Here is a 20,155-nt window from a genome sequence, read left to right on the forward strand (position 1 = left end):
CTAAAATTTAAGATTTTAGTTAACAAAATGAAACTCCAGCAAATTTGGAGCAAAATTTGACCCATCCAGAAAAAAAGTACCTTTTTCACACACATTTATGACTTATGTTTTAAGTTTGGACTCATACAATAAAACATATCGATGTCGTCTTTAGACATTTAGATTTTTTTTTTAGAAAATCAGAACAAGTGAATAAGTGAGAATAAGTGTGTGACAAAGGCACAAAAACGAATGAGTGTTGCTGGTAAACATCTACAGCAGAAGAAAACATGTGCTACACTTCTGCTTATTTTGCACAATTTCTACCTACTGAAAGATGAGCCTGCAGAACTCACCAAGGCCTTTAAGGAACTTGTTCACTCCGCTTTGCTCTGTGTCTGGCAGCTCCTCCAGATATTGTTCCACCCTTTGCTCAAACAGGCCTGTCAAGAGAAGAATTAAAAGGTAAACACAAAAAAGGGAGGACATATGTCAGTATTCCAAGAAGCAATAAGCTTTTGTTCTGCCAAGAAGGGTTCTGTGATGTGGTTGGGGAACATGAAGACATAAACTGTCTCTGCCACTAGAGGTCAGTGTAAGTCCAGGACTTTCAGGTGGAAAGTGATTGTGAGGAGGGAACAGCCACATAAAAATAAAAATAAATACATTCAGATTCCTGGCCCCTACCCTGCAAAAGACCCCCGCCTACCTTTAGCCCGGGTTTTCCTCAGCTCCCGATCTTGAATGAACCCCGCAAACATTTGCGACTCCATGAAAACTCCCAGGAAACGACGGATGCTCTTTGAAGCCACAGACTTGCGGAAGGGCTCTCTTTGGAAGACACGCTCTCCCCGTTCATTCTGAGTGATGAACAGAGAGTAATGTCCGATCGTCTCCAGGAAGAAGCGGATAAAGGCTTCTGACACGAGACTGTTCAACGAATTGTACTCTGAGAAAAGAAACAAGAAGAAAAGTCAGCAGAGCCATTGATCAAGGACATGGTGTTGTTTCACCGGTCATGTTACTCAGAGTGATCAGAAAAAGAAGATTATTCTTTCTGAACCAACGTTCAAACTGCTTTAGTTGCTACAGGAATCAACTTAATTATGTTTTTTTTTATTGTTTCATGATTTTGCATTTAATTGATCTAAATAAATAACATTTTACAGAAAAGTAGAAGTACAAACACAGGCTCTATTGTGCTAATGTGTAAAGCAAACTGTTTTCAAGACTAGAACAACATAGACGGTTAACTGTGAGGCCCTATCAAAGTTATCGTGTTTAGCTGTCTTTTGTTTTCATCATTTCCTTGGGCTGAATATCAGTGCAAATGCTGTCAGAAATGTAGCTGATGTTAATGAGGAACATCAAGAAACAACAACATGATCCAGACCTCTTGAACTTTCTGGTATTGATTTAGATTGGTAAATACTTAGTACGTGTAAAATGAAAAAATAAAGTTTAAATATATAACATATCAAATTAACAGAATTTTTTTGGGGAAAAAAATCAACGATTTTAAAAGTGAATTCCATGTTTTTTAAGACTTTTTTATTTTATTTTTCTAAAGACATGCTAAAACAGCATATTGCTATCCCATAACCGATTCCTACAAGACATTCAGGCCGAACAAACATAGAATATTTTTGCTTCATTTTGGGTTTTTTATGCATTGTCAATTAAACATTAAACAAAAAGTTGAGAAGGTGTACTGAAGGAAAATATTTTATCTTTTTGCAAGAATGAAGTCTATTCTTGAATGTGTTACAAAATTATTTCTTGCTCCATGTTTGCTTAACCCTTGTGCTATCCTAGACATTTTAACATTGGGAGTGGGGTCATTTAGACCCACTAGACAGTGCTCTGAACCTTTTTTCTTCAATGATTTGTGATCTTCACTGATGTCCATGGATTATGGAAAATACTACAGTTTTCCATAATTCTTATTAGATATCATAAAAAGTGTTTCTTCCTTTTTATGTTTAAACTTGAACATTAAAAAAGATAGTCTTAATTGTGATCTGAACTGAAAAAGCAGGGAAACATTAGTTAATTAACTTAACCTGTTTTAACTTGGCTAATTAAGATTAACTACTATAATTAAGCTCAGCTGTTGGCTTTTTGGTTTATTTTGAGTTAAAATGTTTTTGTCAAAAAATATATTCACTGTGATTTTGAAATGTGTACTACTTGCATTGTAGCAGAAGTATGTAAATGTGACATAACCCTTGTGCTATCCTAGGCACTTTAACATTGGGAGTTGGGTCATTTAGACCCACTAGACAGTGCTCTGAACCTTTTTTCTTCAATGATTTGTGATCTTCACTGGTGTCCATGGATTACATGAAATCTTTCCACCTTTATCCACCTTTGTCATGGTAGGGAGAACACATCAAAGTAAGGGTGGGGTCATCGAAGATAGCACAAGGGTTAAAAGACAGACTCTTGCTGCTACCTTCATGATGACTTCACCTTATACAGGAGGAAGACGTCATTTCCCAAAGAGATTTACAGACATGCAAATGCGGGTCTCTGCACGAGCTGCTTGAGTTCACCAGGAGAAAGTCTTTCTTCTTGGTGGAGATGATCTGTCTTTTACTCACCATCGTCTGATTCACTGTCAGAGTCCTGGTTAATGATGTCATTTCTCTGCTCCAGTGCTTGCTCAAGAGCTGCTTGAAGTTTCCGCGGCAACAATGAGGCTTCATCATCCATCTATAAACAAAATAAAACACTGCAGTCACCAGTGATAAACAACACGGAGCTCCAAATGTCAGCCTCTCAAGAGATGTAATGGATTGAAAAAGAAACAGCACAATCAGCTACATTTGCCAAGTACGACTATTGAGTTGTGATTTGATATTTGATATGTTTAGTTTGTGTAACCAAACATTCTTGAGAGCTTATGAACTATTCCAGAAGCCACACACCAACAGAATGCTCCTTTATGTATATATAAGAAGTTTTAGTGGGAAATCTGAAGCTAAAGGTTATTATGGTAAAAGCCCATAAACACGATTAATTATACTGATAATTCTTTGTTTTGTCAGCACCAACCTGTCGAATGAAGCGGTCAGTTCCCAGGTCAACCATCAAAGCCTGAGTGGAAGAAAAAAGAAAACAACTAAAAAAAAACTGAAATCATTAAAATGCCCACATTTACACAATATTCATAAAGAGAAGCAAATACAGCAGAAATGTCAGAGAGAAAAGATTTATTTTTAACAAGGGTTCATTTGTGTGTAAGTCAAAATCAGGAATGGAAACATTAAGATACTCTTTAGTTGTGTCTATGATGGACAGGCCTGTTCATCCTGACTTCCTGGAAATAGAGACTCCATGTAAGCTTTTGCTGATTTTCTTTTAAAGGTCATCTGATTGCAGTTCTTTTTTATCATCAACTAAATCCAGAATCAAGAGGAAGACAAACATCTTTTAACATTATCTTAACAATAATACCAAGGTAGACATCCACAACAACTTTTCTTTTGTCACACTCCACATGTACTCATGTTTGACTTTAGGGGATTGATCAACTTAATCAATGAATCGATTTATATATTCCTACGATCCCTGCAGATCGATCTGTCAAAGGAAAGTTGTTAATCGAATCGACCTAAACCATTAAAAGATAAAATAAATCAATAATATCAATATTGCAAAATACTATTTGGATAGGCATATTAGGTTTACTTTACTATAATTAAAAACCACTGAGTGCCATCACAGCGGACATCACACATGTGATGGCAGCAGAAAATGAAAATGAAAACACTTTGAATTTTGCAAAGACGTGACCATACAGTGTGGTAGAATGTTCTAATAATGTTCTGTCATAGAACATTATAGTCATAGTTCACATCATAGTTCATAAAAAGTTTTTAAAAAATAGATTCTCTTATTTCATCATTTATTTGGAACAAAAAAAAACACCCAGAATTAAAAAAAATTTTGTAAAGACCAAATTTCTTGGGAGGATTAGGACTACCCAGCTTTAGCCTGTATTATTGGTCCTGTAATATTTGATGTATGTCCTTCTGGGACGGAAAAACCAGACCTGATTGGGAACGGTTGGAAAATCAAGCTTTCTTCCCAAATACAGTAAAGTCACTGCTATATTGTACATCAGATCTTTCTAAATTTAAATGCCAGAACCCAGTAGTATCTCAGTCCCTTAAAATTTGGTCCCAAATAAAAAAATATTTTAAATGGAATTTTTGTTCAGTACAAATGCCATTGACCAACAATCAAGCTTATAAATTACTATCACATGATACATTTAAACAATGGGGTTCTAAAGGGATCCACTTAGTTGCAGATTTGTTCATAAATAAGACCTTCTCTACATTTGACCAATTAAAACAAAAATATAATCTTGATAACAAAGACTTTTTCAAAAATTTACAGATTCGCGAACTTACTAGGGCAATTTTTCCCTCCTTTCCCAGGAAAACGTTATGGATAAGATTTTACTCAAAGATCCATTGAAAAAGGGCTCCATTTCTACAATATATCATAATCTTTTAAATATTGAATGTACCGCTACATTGGATCATCTGAAAGAAGCCTGGAGTTTGGACTTGACAACAACAATTACAGAAGAACAGTGGATAAGGGCGCAGCAAGAGTGTGCAGCAGACATGGTTTAATCCAGTTCAAAATCCTTCACAGACTGCACTTGTCCAGGAAAAAATGATCAAGAATGTTCTCAGGAGTGGACCCCTCATGTGAACGTTGTGGACATGTTCCTGCCTCACTGTCCCACACATTTTTGAACTGCAACAAAATCATTCCCTGTTGGACAAAAATAATTGAAAAATTGTCTCTAATTTTTAAAGTTAAACTCCCATTGGACCCTATAGCAGGATTACTTGGAATGCCAACTGCTGGAATTTGTTTAAACAGTAAACAAAAAAAATGTCTTCAATTATGTTACCCTATTGGCTAAATGTCTAATCCTACTTAATTGGAAAAGCAAATTTCCCCAAACACATCTTCTTTGGTAAGAAACATAATGCAATACACAAATTTAGAAAATATTAAATTTTTACTGAGACACCAAGAAAACCTTTTTTATGAAACATGGCAACCATTTATTGATTATTTCAACGGTATATAGACAACTCAACCTCTACTTAAACACTTAATAGTAAAATCAGCAGGGTTTTTTTCCCGTTTTTTTCTGTTGCTCTTTTTGTTGTTGTTGTTTTGATATTGTACTGTTTGTATTGTTTGCTGGAAAAAATTAAGATTAAAAAAATAAACGTTACACCCCTATTTAACTTAATTTATTAAGTCTGCAAAAATACAAATCTTTCAAAGTTTGTCCTACATCATGATTTCCTTATAAAAACGTATTTGATATTTGTAAAAATATAATTTTTATTGTTAAATACATTACTTAAAATACATTGTTTTTGATTGGTCTAAATGAAAAATGATTTTATAAATTACCCAAACCGTAACATTTGACACAGATGTTATTCAGTCGGGGAACATCAGAAACCAAGGAGATAAATACATAGCAATGCAGAATAAAGGAGATATTTCTCTGAAATATTGAATTCATAACGATTTGGGTAAACTTTTTAATCGGGCTATGGTAACAAGAGAATTTTCATTTTTCCCTATCAATACAGTTCTATTCTATTCTAATAAGAGAAGGAAGAAAGAAAGCAGAGCTTGGGTACTGCACTTACTTCTTCAACAGGAAGCTCTTTAAGTTTGGGCAATGAGCTGGACAGCAGCCCCACCAGGAAGGGGGTGGGGCAACAGACGATGTCCAACATGGAGCCTGGCAAAACGGGGATGAAGGTGTGCTGCCAGGAGAAGGGGTAGAGCAGTGCCACCACAGCATGCATACAGCTGGATAGTGTGCTGTTGATGGGAGAAAAGAAAACAGAAAGATGTCAACCAACTTCAAACCTAACCCTGAGCCTCAGAGGCCACATGAAGTTATCACGGGTGTCGTTTTTTTTCCCAAAGCTACACCACTAAATTCATAAATAACAGACAACATAGAGAAAATATTTAAGATTTCTTTTGTTTTCTTAAGAATTTGTGTCAGGATGAAGTCGATTTTGGCAAAGATCTACCATAACAAAATATTTATTGTTATTTCTAGATAATAATAAATGAGCTGGGATGCGAGTAGACATAATTAACGCTTACTTCTCATGAGTGTTTTATTAGATACATGATGAGATAAATCATGCAAACTGTTTTGCAGATGTAGTCGTTAAAGTTCTTTCAAGTCTTGACGCTAAAACTTCTGATACAAAGAGGGCAAAGGAGTAAAACACCTGGTACTAGAAACCGCAATGACGAAGGTTGAGTCCAATAAAATGCCTCACTGTGAGGTTACAGTGTTCTGTGTGTAGTGGTGGCGTGACTCAGACATACTGCTGTAGTTAAGCTGCAGGACTGCTGACGTGATCCCAGAAAGCAACAGTTGGGTTTAAATTTGACAGCTGTGGCATAACATCAGGATCACAAATAGCAGCCCGTCTTTCTCACGATCCGCCGCTTGTTGACAGTGGCTGACCCTCGCCTCTTTCTTTCACATACAGTTTGGTCCATGTACACAAAACGAGCAAAAATAAACCGGGGCCCAGTAGCTCTCACACATAAACACACACTGGAAAGCACTAAATCAGCGTGGATCAGGAACAAGACTTGGGATCAAACGTGGTATGCAATGACTACCCTGTACATTATTTTCCACATCCACTGCCTTTAACAGCACACTGAGCCCTTGCGTAAACAGTTTGAACCCAAAGAAATATTGCAAACTAGTCGTGAGTAAGATACAGAGAACTGGAATCAGCGGTATAATCGATGTGCCCAGAAAGAAATAACTACCTCAGCCTTTTCCACATTATTCATTAAGGCAACATGTTTTCCACAGCCTTTTATCTCGACTTCCCATGAGTCAACGTGCTGCCATTCAAATATTTCTTGACAGGCTGAAATAGAATTACACCAGCACAAGCCGAAGGCACCACAATACCTGACCTTTTTTTTTTATTTTTTTGAGGCGTCTTCCTATACACTCAAAATGTTAAGTCTTCGCAGCTTTTCTTTTTACCTGTTTGATTTTCAATTAGCCTGGAGAGACTTTGATGAATCCCAACAGATCCTGTCTCCTGGGTTTGACGAGTTCCAACAGGGAGCAATGAGACACAGGACTCAAAAAAGGCTTTGCTACAGGCTATATGCAGTTGGCCCCAAAAGCATCGCTTACACTCTTTCCCTGAACACACTACCGTGGTAAAATGTGCGTGCAGTGAAAACATACGCAAAAAGAAGTTGCCACCCGAAGTTTGAAAGAACAAGAAAAAAATGAAATCTGAACCTTCAGGCATACGTAACAAAGAACAATAATGCTTTAAGGAAATTTCATCTTTTTATTTTAACAATAAAAGTTTAGGGTCTCCACACATATACTGAATGCATAATGTATAAGGTATAATGTGACTGAAGTTTAATTTCAGTTCAAAGATGGTTTGTAGAATGATGACACCAGTCATATCCAGATCCAAATATTGTTTCAGCTTCTGTCTTGCAACCAAGAAAAACTAAAAACACCAAAAATTCGAATTAAAAAAAATGTAAATATGCCATTAAAGCTTTGGCTCTGGCTGATGTCTGAAATGAGCCACATCTATCTCAAGTGAGATGTTTGAGTTTCTTTTTGCTGCATTGTCCTCTCATTAAAAATGTATGATGGCTGTGGAATTTCAGTTTCGTGGTCTTAATTTGAGACTGTTACTTGCTCCAGTTTTCAGATTCCATTCTTATTAAACTCTAACTGGATAAATGTGATCCAATGTGTGGTCAGAGAAGTTCAGTGCCATTGTTACACTGCTGATTTAAGCATTTGGAACAGTGGATCTCTATCTGAACTCAAGGTAATGCTGAAAGAGAGCACATGAGGACCTGCAGGAAAGTTACACATGATGCATTTTTATTCTTAAAGGAATGTTCTGTTCGGTCCCTTGGCCTCCAAATAGCTTTTCCTTACTTCCTGTCCATTGGAATCTGCAACCACTGGCTCTTGGTCTAACACTGCAGAAATTGAGGCGTTCAAAGCCAAAATTCTGTCTGATTTTAATTACGGTACAACTGTCTGAGGTGAAATGAAAAATGTGCAGGTGTTGAAGGAGTCGACATTAGAAGCTGTGTGTCTACAGCTGCATTTAAGCATTCATGAAAGTAAGACTAATGTAAAACTCAGCTGGTCAGATTCTAATAACAGCCTCCCTGTGGGAGGAGAGGGTGTGACCGCAGTCGCAACACTCTACAGGGGGGCCCTGTGGAGCTCCTATTTAGAGTGCACCAAACAGCAGATGTCTGATTCTGATCAACTATAGTTATATTGTTAAGTGGTTGAAATCATGAGACTGAGCAATAAAGCAGAAGAGCTGCTAGACATTAACTTATGTGTAATTAGTTCTAGTTCAGCAAAAAAAAAAAAAAGGAAAAGTGCAAAGTAGAATCAAGGCAGGGATAATGGCTGAATTGAATAATACCTGCTAAATGCCGTTTCATTCGTTTTTTACATAACAACTGCAGGAATGCCAACTAATGACTATTGCAGACTAAATTCCATTCAAAACAGATTGGCTAGTACTTAAAAGTGGATGTTTTCCATGTAAGAAGGCTGCTGGCCCACAGCTTGTAGAACAGAGTTCAAGTTGGGTCAGACCAGCATGGTTTGGAGTTGTGACAAATGCATTATGCATCATATGCCAATCACCACCACAGCACCATGCATGTACCAGAAGGCTGTTAGAAAAGTTGAATTCAAATACGAAGGTTAAGCCACAAAAATCCACCTGCAGGTTATAAGAGAGCTGGTTGTAGGGAAAATTAAAAAGCAAAACGAGGCTGCAAGATGTAAAAAGAGGTTTCTCAGGTGATACAAAGTCAGTGGATATAGTGACAGGGAAAAAACAACTTTCTTGAAAAGACATTGGGATAAGAGGCAAGCAGAATGAATTCTGTCTTAGGAGCAACATATTCTTGCATCCCTCCAGAATTTGAATAGGTGGCCAGGTGAGGATCCATTATGTGTGTTGTGTTCAGGGACACATTCATTTTAAGACATTCTGCCAGGGTGTAAAGTAAGAGATTTATATGGAGCTGAAATGAATAGACAAAAAGCTAAGTGGCAGCTTCGATGGAAAACATAGAAAAAATGGAGAGAATGGGTTTGTTGTGAAGAAAAGACCTGCAGCACACTGGAAGGCATGTGGGAAAACTCCTGGTCAGTTGAAGAAGCTAGAGACTTGGAAGGGTAGCCTATGGTTCCTCAGAAGATTTCCTGCCTAAACGTTAAGGCAGATATGGTTGTTAGGTCTGTTTCAGAACATATCGCATAATTCACAGAGATCACAGATCCCTGGATCCATGGAACTTCTAATAAAGCAGTTGCCCTTTTTTCATTTATTATATTTTTATTATGTTATTTATTGCTGACACCTTCATTTGTCAACTTTTTTTTGCAATACACGACATTGAGTTGCTTGCAAATGTATCAATGAAAAAAATGAATGGGTTACTTAAAGGGGTACAATGGAAAACATCTTTCTCATGCACATGAGACAGTACAATAAAAAAGGACAAATTCTAATTACATGAGCTGTAATCAGAATGCTTGTAAACATGGATCGTTTTGTGTTTTTTCCTCATTGTACTTTTAATGTAAACAAATCAATGTTCTGCAGCCTGTAGCTCCATGTAAACCCCATTCTACTTCTAGTTCCACCACCCAAAAATCTGTTTATTTTGCTTTAGGGAAAACCAAAAAGAGGAAGTTGAATCTAGTGTTCACTGTGGAGACATGACTCAAAACACATCTCTGTGCCTTAACTCAGTCATTGTTTTTATTCCTGCCCTGGTAAATAAGATGTTGAAGACAGTAGGAACTGAAATAAATTGCAAAATTGATTATGGAACATAGAGTATATTTCCAACAGTGTTTTTGTTCTCTTTAAGTATAACTCAGAGCCTGCCGTGACTGTGGTGGTATTGTTAAAAGACTGATGACTTAAGCAAGTTTAAGAAAGCAGTTGTTATAGGTCAGTGTAGGAAGCTTGTGCTAACCCATGCTAAGGTACAGCAAATGAAGCGTGATGTGTAATTGGGTGGAACAAAAAGATGGGGAAGCTGGATAACTCCCTGATCAAGATCTGTAGTGTTACAGTACATTTAAAATCAAACAACTAACTGAATGAAGCACTTTTAAGCTTTGGCAACCACAAACCCAATAACAAAAGTTGAGTGAGAGGATTGTTTTTTTTAAGGTATTTCAGATATTAAACAATCTTTTACTCCAATCTCGCCTTTAAATAGCATTAAGAACTTTTCTTAAGACTTAAAGAAAACGATTTACCAATGCAACAGTTTGCATGAGCCAACTGGTAAGATTCAGATCTTGCTCAACTCTTTGAGGAGAACAAACATCTCAAATGTTTACAGTGTGTTGATTTCACTCTACCACACAGCTAGACACCACATGAGAAACCAGTGGAGTTTTTACATGTGGCTTTGGCTTTGTTCTGTCTCTGTGTAACATGTAAGAGAATGTGTTTAAGAGACGGAGCACTAATGATCAAAGGGCAGAACGGATGTGGGCGCACAGCCAGATCTGCTGCTTCATGTTCAATGTCACCCTCAATCCTAAAACTGTAACAGTGTAATGCATTAGGGATGTACATTATTGCTGTTAGATAGATGATTTTTGTAAAAAAGATGACAGGACACCTTATACTCTGGACCTTTCTTAGCTTTGACGCCAGGTGAAACATGAATGATCACACTCAAATCAACTTCCGTGCAGGAGTAAAAGTGAAAGCTGTTTATTTACCGTGACTATGAGAAAATGTTTCTATTTCTTTTTTCTGGATGATATTCTCCATTTACATTTAGGGACCATGTCCTCTAGATAATAGAAAAAAGTTACACAAAAACTTTACTGCCATACTGTGACGATACAATCCCACAAAGTCTGGACACACTGGATATGCTGTATGCTGAAAATGTAAACAGATTCATATATAGTTTTACAAGGAGAATGTCTCTTACGCTGTATGGAAAGAACTAAACCTCCTAAACTTTTGTTTAAAGAAAAACTAGATGCTTTCTTAACAAGAGTCATATCCAGGAAGGAAATAATGATCAAATGTTCTGGCACATCCTAAACAGCTTTGTAGTTCTTCATGTTAACTCATATCAGTAGGTTTCTGCACATTCAATCTGGTTATCTTTCTCAACGCTGCCTGAGGACAAACACGACTGTTTACAGAAGTCAGCAGCAGTGATAAAACCATGTCAGCACATACAGGTCACTTAATTTAAGAATGTACAAAGCAACATAGTTGATAATAAATCCCTCTGATTGTGCTTTAAACTTATTGTTAGAGTCAATAGATGGTGCTTGAACCTTTAAAGGGAACCCTGCGTAAAGGCTTTCATCTGGAACCAGAAACGTCTTTGGAAAAACCAACACAACCTCAAATGAATGATTGCAAGCGTTGCGTGAATGTGAGTATTCGCTAAAGTAGCTTCTACTATTAAGCTTTAGGATGCATTGAATATACATTTTTGGGAAAACAAACATACATAATGGTCTGCAGCTGAAGTATTTTGGGACTGGATTAATCACTGAAGCTCCAGAGGGAAAAGGTATTTTATCATATCAGTCATTAGTGTTGTCATGAAGTCAATGTTTTCAAATGCAACCAAAGATAGAAGGATGGCGTTTATGTTTGCTAAACACCAAGGCACAAAAGCAAGGTTTCAAATCTTAAAACAAGAACAGCGCAATTGGATGCAATCAACTGAACAGTAAAGTTAACTCTGCTCAAAAGGACTGTGATTATCTAAAAATTTATTTTCTTTGTTTGGATATTTTAAATTGAGCAAACAACCAGTTTCATGCCTTTCATGAAACCATATGTACCAGCTCTGGAGGTCACAGATGCCCGCTCCAACAGAAAGCAAGCTTTTCCTCCTTTTTTCTCTCTAATGTTATCTATGTTTTCCCCCCCTGTAAATATAGAAATTAGGCTAATTTTCTGACAACTACTCCTCAGCGAAACACATCATACAGCATGAAGAAACCAGTTGTTGTGGTCTGTCATTTCTGTTGTCATGGTTGTGACTTTTTTGTCTGCATGCTAGCCCTCTCTATTCCTGGTATTGAATTTATTGTCAAAATGTCGCGGTCAACATCCCATCGAATTGAGTACGGTAAATCTCGACCTAAATCAAAAACAAGGTTCCCAGGTTTTACTATCTGAGGAGTAGATTATAGAGTAATAAATATATTTATAAAAAATTCTGTCTAACGCTCTTTGTAGTTTCACAAGGTTGAGTCTGATAAGACCTCAGAATGCATTATTTCTACAAAAATGGGATCCAAGGCATGCCACTCTCAACAAGGGGTATTGAAAATTGAAATCAAAGTAAGATGTAATAAAAGTACTTTGTTTTTGTAATTTATTTAGTAAAATTACTTGTCCTGATTAGGGACTTTGTAAAAACATGACTTCTTTTCGGTCAGGGAAACAGCTAAGTGGACAAATGTGAGAAGATCTGGCCAGAAACTAGGAGGTTGTGGGATAAACTCCATGGCTAATCTTTCTTTTATACAAAAAAGAGCAGTTTCTTTGAGAAAAAAATGTTTTCTTTTTCTCTTCCAAAAAAAAAAGATCCCTGAGAGAGCTGGGCTGTCCTAGTGGCAAGATAACTTTAGCATTTTCTCTAAAGTTTGTAGAGGTGTTACCTGTGAATCAGTCAGGATAGTTATATACCACAAAAGTGCCAATCTGGTTACATTAGCCGTTTGATGTTACACCCACACTAATTAATGAGGAGCAGTGGAGACATTTTCTCCAGCGAGACAGAGAGGTCACCCATACGTAGGGAGTTAACATGGCATTGTAAGTCAAACGGCGACAGTTGAGCCACAGATCACAGAGGGCAGAGTCGCACACACAGGAAGTGCATTCCTTCCCCCACAGTCACTGCCCCCACTGATGTTTGTTTAAACTGAGCTCTGATATGTCGAGAGATTACTTTTCGCACCAAAATCCCCCCACACACTCCACCCTGGTCTCCAACTTTCAAAGCTACGTCTTTCTTTTTTTAGTATAAAAGGACGGAATGGGATACGAAATCCTCTGAGACCCTTCACATCTCCTCAGACCCCACCATGACCCCCTCTCACAGTGACTCTCACCCACATGACCCACTTTATTTGTGATCTGAACCTGGACAGACAGCCGCCCAATAGATAGCATGGGTAATGCTGACCTGTGTTTGTTTAGCATAAATAGACCAAACCACAAAATGAAATAAATTTGTAAGTTTGTGTGCCAGCGTGCATGGCTATCAAGTCAATGTTTGACTCAGGAAACCCAAAAAAGTGTGTTTACTGAGAAAACCGATGCAAAATAACAAGCAAAAGACGTTAAAAATAAAATGATCGTGTTTTTGTAAGTAAAACTGCATGCAATTGTAAAAAACTTAAGTCATTTGCACATGTTCTGCTCTCTTAGGGTCCCACAACAGAATGTGTACCAGTCTACAGAAACACCAGAATATGTTTACTTTTCAGTTAGTCTATTTTAATCTGCATAGCAGCCTGGAAGCCTGACCCAAGTCATTTGACCTACAAATTTGTTTGTTTGCGAACACATCTACTTTTTCTTCATGGTCGCAAGATGTCCAAAACAAGACCGATCAAAGCTATCACAGACTTATTATCAATATTTTTTCCCTAAATCATGCATTTACGTTGTGTTGGAGGTATAATGTATTGATCAATGCGTTGTTATTGTTTAGGAAGCAAAGCTCTAGTAATGAAACCCTCATGACCTGTAACATTAGGTCCAAAAAGTTTCAAAAGCAGTCTGCTGGTATCCACTGCCTAATATTTGCCTAATATTCTAAGTATAATCTCCAGAAGCTAAACTTGGCTTTTTTTCTTCTAATAAAATAACAGTTAAAGTAAATTAGTTCATATTGTTTTCTATATAATGACACTGGAGATATGTCTATTTTAGAAGAGAAAAAATACAAAATAATCAATTACTATGTATCTTAGACTAAATAAAGCTCCACACATCAATGGCAATTTGGGACTATTGGGACTATTGTAAGATTATGGAACCTGAACAAAAGCAACTTGGGATTTTTTTTTAAATTTTTTTGGCATAACTATTCTGATTTCTTACAGCAGGATACAGACAAAGCCTAGTGATTGGGATCGCATGTTTTGTCCTCAAAGACAATGTGAAGCTTTTGTTAACATTACCAGGAAATACTGTTTTAAGCGCTTTCATTTGTCTGTATCGCAGAGAGTAAACAAATAAATAATTAAACTTTAAAACAAAAGCATGATTGAAACAACAACTTTCTGATTAAGGACAAGATAGGGAATGAGTTTTCTTGTTTAGACCAGACTCAAAGATATCTGCCAGATACCTACTTTGTGGTTGATTTCCTCCTACAGCTTCCTTATGTCACTGAGGTTTACAGAAGATAAAATATGAACACTTCAGTGTCTATACATGTTGCAGAGATATGGTGATGCTATAAAGTAGGGGTGTCAAACTCCAGGCCTCGAGGGCCGGCCTCCAGCTGGTTTTCCAGAAATCCTGCCTTATCTGCTGCCGATTACCTGGATCAGGAGTGTTTAGTCAATAAGGAGCTTCAAAGGAAAGTTGGTTGGAAAACATGTAGGACACCGGCCCTCAAGGCCTGAATTCTGACACGCTTGCTATAGAATCATGTTTTTATAGGAACATGTCCAACTCCAAATACCAAAATGTGATTGGATCAACGGAGCTGAAATGATGACTACTCACCTGAGTTTATCGGCCACAAAGATGACTCTGCGCTCGAGCAGCAGAGAGGCAAAGACGCGTATCACCTGTCGGACACCCAGGCAGCTGAACAGACTGTCAAAGTCCACGTGTTCCAGTCTGGAGTCTGTGGGCCGCCTCAACTCAATGACCTGGATGACCACAAAGAGCATCGAATCCCCTGTGAGTCCAATTCTGCGAGCACATTTCCAGCTGAGCTCTGTCTACACACGATCTGGGTAACCTCGCAATTAAATTAGTGGGAACAGTTGGGTTTTGCTTTGGCAATCGCTCTGACCTCATTCCCTGCACCTGGCAGGAAAGTCTTGACTTTGATGATCTTTCCTGGCGCAGGAAAGGGAGACTCCATCAGACTCCTCATGAAGGGATAGACCAGTGCCGCCGAGATACCCCTTCGCCTCTCCACCTCATCCAGAATCTGAAGACATATTTTAACCATCATCAGCCATAAGATAATATGTCTTGATGTTTTGTCTAGATATTTGATTTGGAGAATGATTCATTTTCATGGTCAGATGATATAATGCTCATCCACTGCACTCCTTGTCTCACAAAAAGTCCCCCCTGAAATCAAGCACTTCTCTTTATTTATCACAACTATTTAATCACTTCCTCTTCAGCTGACATTTTAAGCTGTGCTGTTCATAAAATTCTGAAATTATCACAAGTTTCAAAGCTGGAGAATTTCTAAGAACAATACACACTTCTCTGATTGGAGGTAATCCTGACATGTTTAGATTTGACACATTTCATCGTGTTGTAGGCTTTAACAGCCTGGATTCAAAAACTTTGAATTATTGGAGTGATCGGATAGAGCTGCAAAAGCAAATCAGAGAGAATTTTCTGCGCAGTGTTAACACTGGCAGGACTGGAGTGAAGGAAACTATTACTGTGGAAAAACCAAAGTAAACTTTATCAATGATCAAGCATCCAGCAGAGGTACAACTGTAAGTGATTTCCATCAGCTGTCAGACCAGTAACCACAACTACAGCAACAAATACAGCTACAGGGCTGAGGTTGCATTTCCATGTGTGTGTGTGTGTGTGTGTGTGTGTGTGTGTGTGGGTGGGTGTGTGTGTGTGCGTGTCCACACACATGCATGTGTGGCAAAAAGACACAACTCACTGTGGAGAATAAGTCAAAACAGCCCAGCCTGCTGATGACACAGTACACCTCTGGAAGCCGAGGTCCTTTTCCAGTCGGCTGGAAGGAAAAGAAAAACACTGAACATGAAAAGATATATCTGCACTGCAGAAGATCTTAACATCAGTTATAAATGGATTCATAAGGCAGGAATGAAGTATAACATTACACCTCCACCAAGATGGGGTCGTTAAGAGGTTCTATATTTAAAAAAAACCCAGAAACATCAAGATTTAGGGCTCAAAACTAATGAACCATCTACTGTATAATGTTCTACAGTCACTTTGTAGTTTCATATTTGCAACAAAAGCAACAAAGTACTGCTTCAGCTAGGACTGAAGCATAAAAAGGATGTGCTGCATAGCAACACAGTTAACTAACTCAATAACAATCTGCATTTTCATGTATACAGAATTGGCCATAAACATGTGAACTTAAAAAAGCAACAGCTTCTTTTTCTTTGAATTTGTGTATATTTATAAAATGGTTACAAATAGTCAAACATTCTTAGTCTCAATCGGGAAACAGTCGAATTAATCAAAAATGTCATCTTTGTTTCCCTCATTTTTAAAAAAACAATTTAAACGTTATTTATGTATTCCAGGCATTATTAGCATTCAAAAAACACTTGCATTCCTTTTTTTCTAAAAAGAATCTGAGTGAAAGAGTTGTTTTATTTGAATTTTACAAACTAAAGTCAGATTTAAAGATCTTATGCCAAAGAAAACTAAGACTATGACCTCTACAAGGTCACTCCTTCAGGCTACTTTAAACACCCAGGGGTATCCTCTTTTCACAGAGTCATGGCAGCGACAACAGAGTAAATGCACAATCATAAAACGAGTTAATGGAGGTCAATAGAAAAACAACCCATGATAACATGCCATGAGGAGGCCTCTTAATGTAATCTGTCATTTTTAGGTTAATGTCGTTCATGTGGTTACCTCCTTCCTAAACACAGGTCACTTATCTTCTCCTGCCGATCCTATCTCCCGTCCTCTGCCTTCTCACAACAGACACAAATGAGTACAAGCTCCTCCACAAGCGCCAATCCAATTGTCCATATTAGGTATACAATTTTCCCGTCTTGTTTCTCCTCCGTTTTTCCAAATGGATGATTCAATCAACTGTGTGGAGCTTGATTCAAGTCTTCAGGAATGCTAACTCACTGCCAACTTCAAGACAGACAGCAGGAAGGAAACCGAGTTACTGGAGGAGAGAGGCTCACCTCTTTGTTTTCACAAAAATCTGCTCCTGTTGAGGTGAATCTCAGATCAACTGAGGCACGACTCAAAGTTTTTGACTGTTTCGCCAAAAAAAAACAATTAAATCACAGTAGAAATATAGTTCTAAGTAGACTTTTTTTTTAACCTCACATTTAGTTTGAACACACCGGGAAATACCAAATGAAAAAGAGAATGAACAGACACATCATGCTCTCTGCCCACCAGCTTCATGGGAAGCTTAGCAACACTTCAAAGCACTCCACAGCTTCATTATAGAAAGGAAATAGTCTGGAATGAGCACTAGAACTGGTTTTTCATGGTTCCTCTTTGTCCTGCCCTTCCTTTAAAAGTTATAATCTTGTACAGCAAGTAATTTTGGTTAAATAGAATATACTTGCATGAATACAAAAACATAATACAATTTGATGACATATTCCGATTCCAATGGGTTAATTGGCATGAGTACTGAAAAGTATGACTGACAGGCTTACCAGGAGGCGCCTGCAGTACCCAAACCTCCTGCTGCCATCCTCCCCGGTCAACATGAATGAGAAGGTCTCACTGCAGAGCAAAGCATGAGCATCAATGCATGTACTGAGAGACATCTGTGCAAAAAAATAAGTAAATCTCTACTCTTTAAAAAATTGATAAGAATAATTGATTTTATTTCCTTTTGCTTGGTACTGAAACAAAAACCTACAAATATGAGACCTAAATATTTCTGAAAAATATATTTACTCATTTAACTCAGCAAAGATCTCATTATGTTGGGAGGATTGGACAAACCTGGCGTATTCTGAAACAGGACTCCAATCTTTTGCATCGGGGAAACAGAACTGTGGAATGGCTTTGAGTCTCTGTTCTGCCTCTCTCATCTGCTTGGTGGGCCTTTCCAGCTGAGGGAAAAAGTTCAAAGTGTTATTTTAGTTCCCATGAGGAGTCTATAGAGTGAAGCCAAACTTCACTGCCACTTTTCAATGTCCAGGACAGTGCTCTACATCTGACTTTTTCAAAATAAGACATTAACTGAATCCACAAACTGCAAATAAAACTGCAGTGAGTGAAAACCAAACTGTTATTCTCACGTTGCAGTTGTTTCTTTAAAGAACCTCATATGTTTAGAACAGTGCCTCATCATTTGCAAATTTTTCCTTTCAAGTTCCAGTCTAACAGGCTGTAGAAACAGTTTCTTTCTTCCATTTTTGTATATTTGCTTAAGGAATTCTTGTTCTTACTGACATCTGTTATGATGCTTAGCCATGACTACAGGAAACATGTTTACATGGCAGAGCAACTGAATGTGCTTTCAAATTCAAAGTGTTGCCCAGTGCAAGGCCCTAAATCTAAATGAGTTAGAGGAAATGTCCAGGATGTGCGGAAACGAGAAGAACACTTCATCCTTTGTTTTCTACTAGGTTGCTATTGGGAAAAAAATAATAAATCCGATAGGAAGTGAATTTGGCGCACCTGAAAATGAAGTTTTACCTGTGGCATCATATGGACAGTGCACTTAATATAAACATATACAGTAACAAATGCATATGTGTTTTTATTTCAGAAACAGATTGACGTTCATTAAAGACCCACTACAATAAAAATCTTGTTTATGGTGTTTTTTTCCTTGCACCAGCAATGTTAGGTTGGGGTTGTAAGAGGCTCTATGCTAGCGGGAGAGAGCGTAAACAGAGGGATGATGAGAAGGGGGTAGATTTATTCCACACCAACAGTCCCACCCACAACTCAGGGGTGACTTTCTACTGAACTACTGCCGCTCTGCAGAAACTGCAGTGGTGGACAAAACTGTTGGTACCCCTCAGTTAAAGAAAGAAAGTCCACAATGATCACTGCAATGACTTGAAACGTTCAAAAGTAACAATAAATTAAAATGTATTTAATATAAAATAATCAAAATCAACCATTACTGTTGAATTGTTGATTAACAGAATTATAAAAAAAAAAAAAAAAACTCATGAAATAGGGCTGGACAAAAATGATGGTAACTTAATATATTGTTGCACAACCTTTTGAGGCAATCAATGCAACGAAACGGTTTCTGTATTTGTCAATGAGCCTTCTGCACCTGGCCACAGGTATTTTGGCCCACTCCTCATGAGCAAACTGCTCCAGTTGTCTCAGGTTTGTCGGGTGTCTTCTCCAAATAGCATGTAACAGCTCCTTCCACAGATGTTCAATGGGATTCAGATCTGGGCTCATAGAAGGCCACTTCAGAATAGTCCAACGCTTTTCTCTTAGCCATTCTTGGGGGTTTTTGGCTGTGTGTTTTGGATCGTTGTCCTGTTGGAAGACCCATGACCTGCCACTGAGACCAAGCTTTCTGACACTAGGCAGCACATTTCTATCCAGAATGCCTTGATAATCTTGAGATTTCATTTTACCTGGCACAACTTCAAGACATCCTGTGCGCGATGCAGCAAAGCAGCCCCAAAACAGAAATGAATCTCCTCCACGTTTCACAGTAGGGACAGTGTTCTTTTCGTTGTATGCTCCATTTTGTCTACGAACATAGAGCTGATGTGCCTTACCAAAAAGCTCCAGTTTGGTCTCATCTATTCCCAGAAGCTTTGTGGCTTGTCAACATGCATTTTTGCAAATTCCAGTCTGGCTTTTTAATGATTTCCTTCAACAGTGGTGTCCTCCTTGGTCGGCTACCATGAAGTCCACTCTGGCTCTAACAACCACGAATGGTGCAATATGACACTGATGTACCTTGATCTAGGAGTTCACCTTTAATGTATTTGGAGGTTGTTCTGGGCTCTTTGGATACAGTTCAAAATATCCATCTCCTCAATTTGTCATCAATTTTCCTCTTCCAGCCACATCCAGGGAGGTTGGCTACTGTCCCGTGGGTCTTAAACTTCTGAATAATATGTGCCACTGTCGTCACAGGAACT

At 37.9% G+C, this 20,155-nt stretch overlaps 1 protein-coding gene across 2 annotated transcripts in view; it reads right to left on the reverse strand.

Moving 5' to 3' along the window:
- st5 (suppression of tumorigenicity 5) overlaps positions 1–20,155 on the reverse strand; it is a 48,473-nt gene that overhangs the window by 722 nt on the left and 27,596 nt on the right. For both annotated transcript variants that reach the window (XM_023953452.1, XM_004067013.4), the window contains exons 10-19: positions 18,030–18,139; positions 17,735–17,804; positions 16,000–16,077; positions 15,151–15,291; positions 14,856–15,004; positions 5,679–5,856; positions 3,037–3,078; positions 2,583–2,694; positions 689–928; positions 336–422 (exon numbers count right to left, since the gene is read on the reverse strand). In XM_023953452.1, the coding sequence (XP_023809220.1) occupies positions 336–422; positions 689–928; positions 2,583–2,694; positions 3,037–3,078; positions 5,679–5,856; positions 14,856–15,004; positions 15,151–15,291; positions 16,000–16,077; positions 17,735–17,804; positions 18,030–18,139 (1,207 nt within the window). The remainder of the gene's footprint in view (positions 1–335; positions 423–688; positions 929–2,582; positions 2,695–3,036; positions 3,079–5,678; positions 5,857–14,855; positions 15,005–15,150; positions 15,292–15,999; positions 16,078–17,734; positions 17,805–18,029; positions 18,140–20,155) is intronic.

Source organism: Oryzias latipes, chromosome 3, assembly GCF_002234675.1.
Source record: "Oryzias latipes chromosome 3, ASM223467v1".
Taxonomy (NCBI): domain Eukaryota; kingdom Metazoa; phylum Chordata; class Actinopteri; order Beloniformes; family Adrianichthyidae; genus Oryzias; species Oryzias latipes.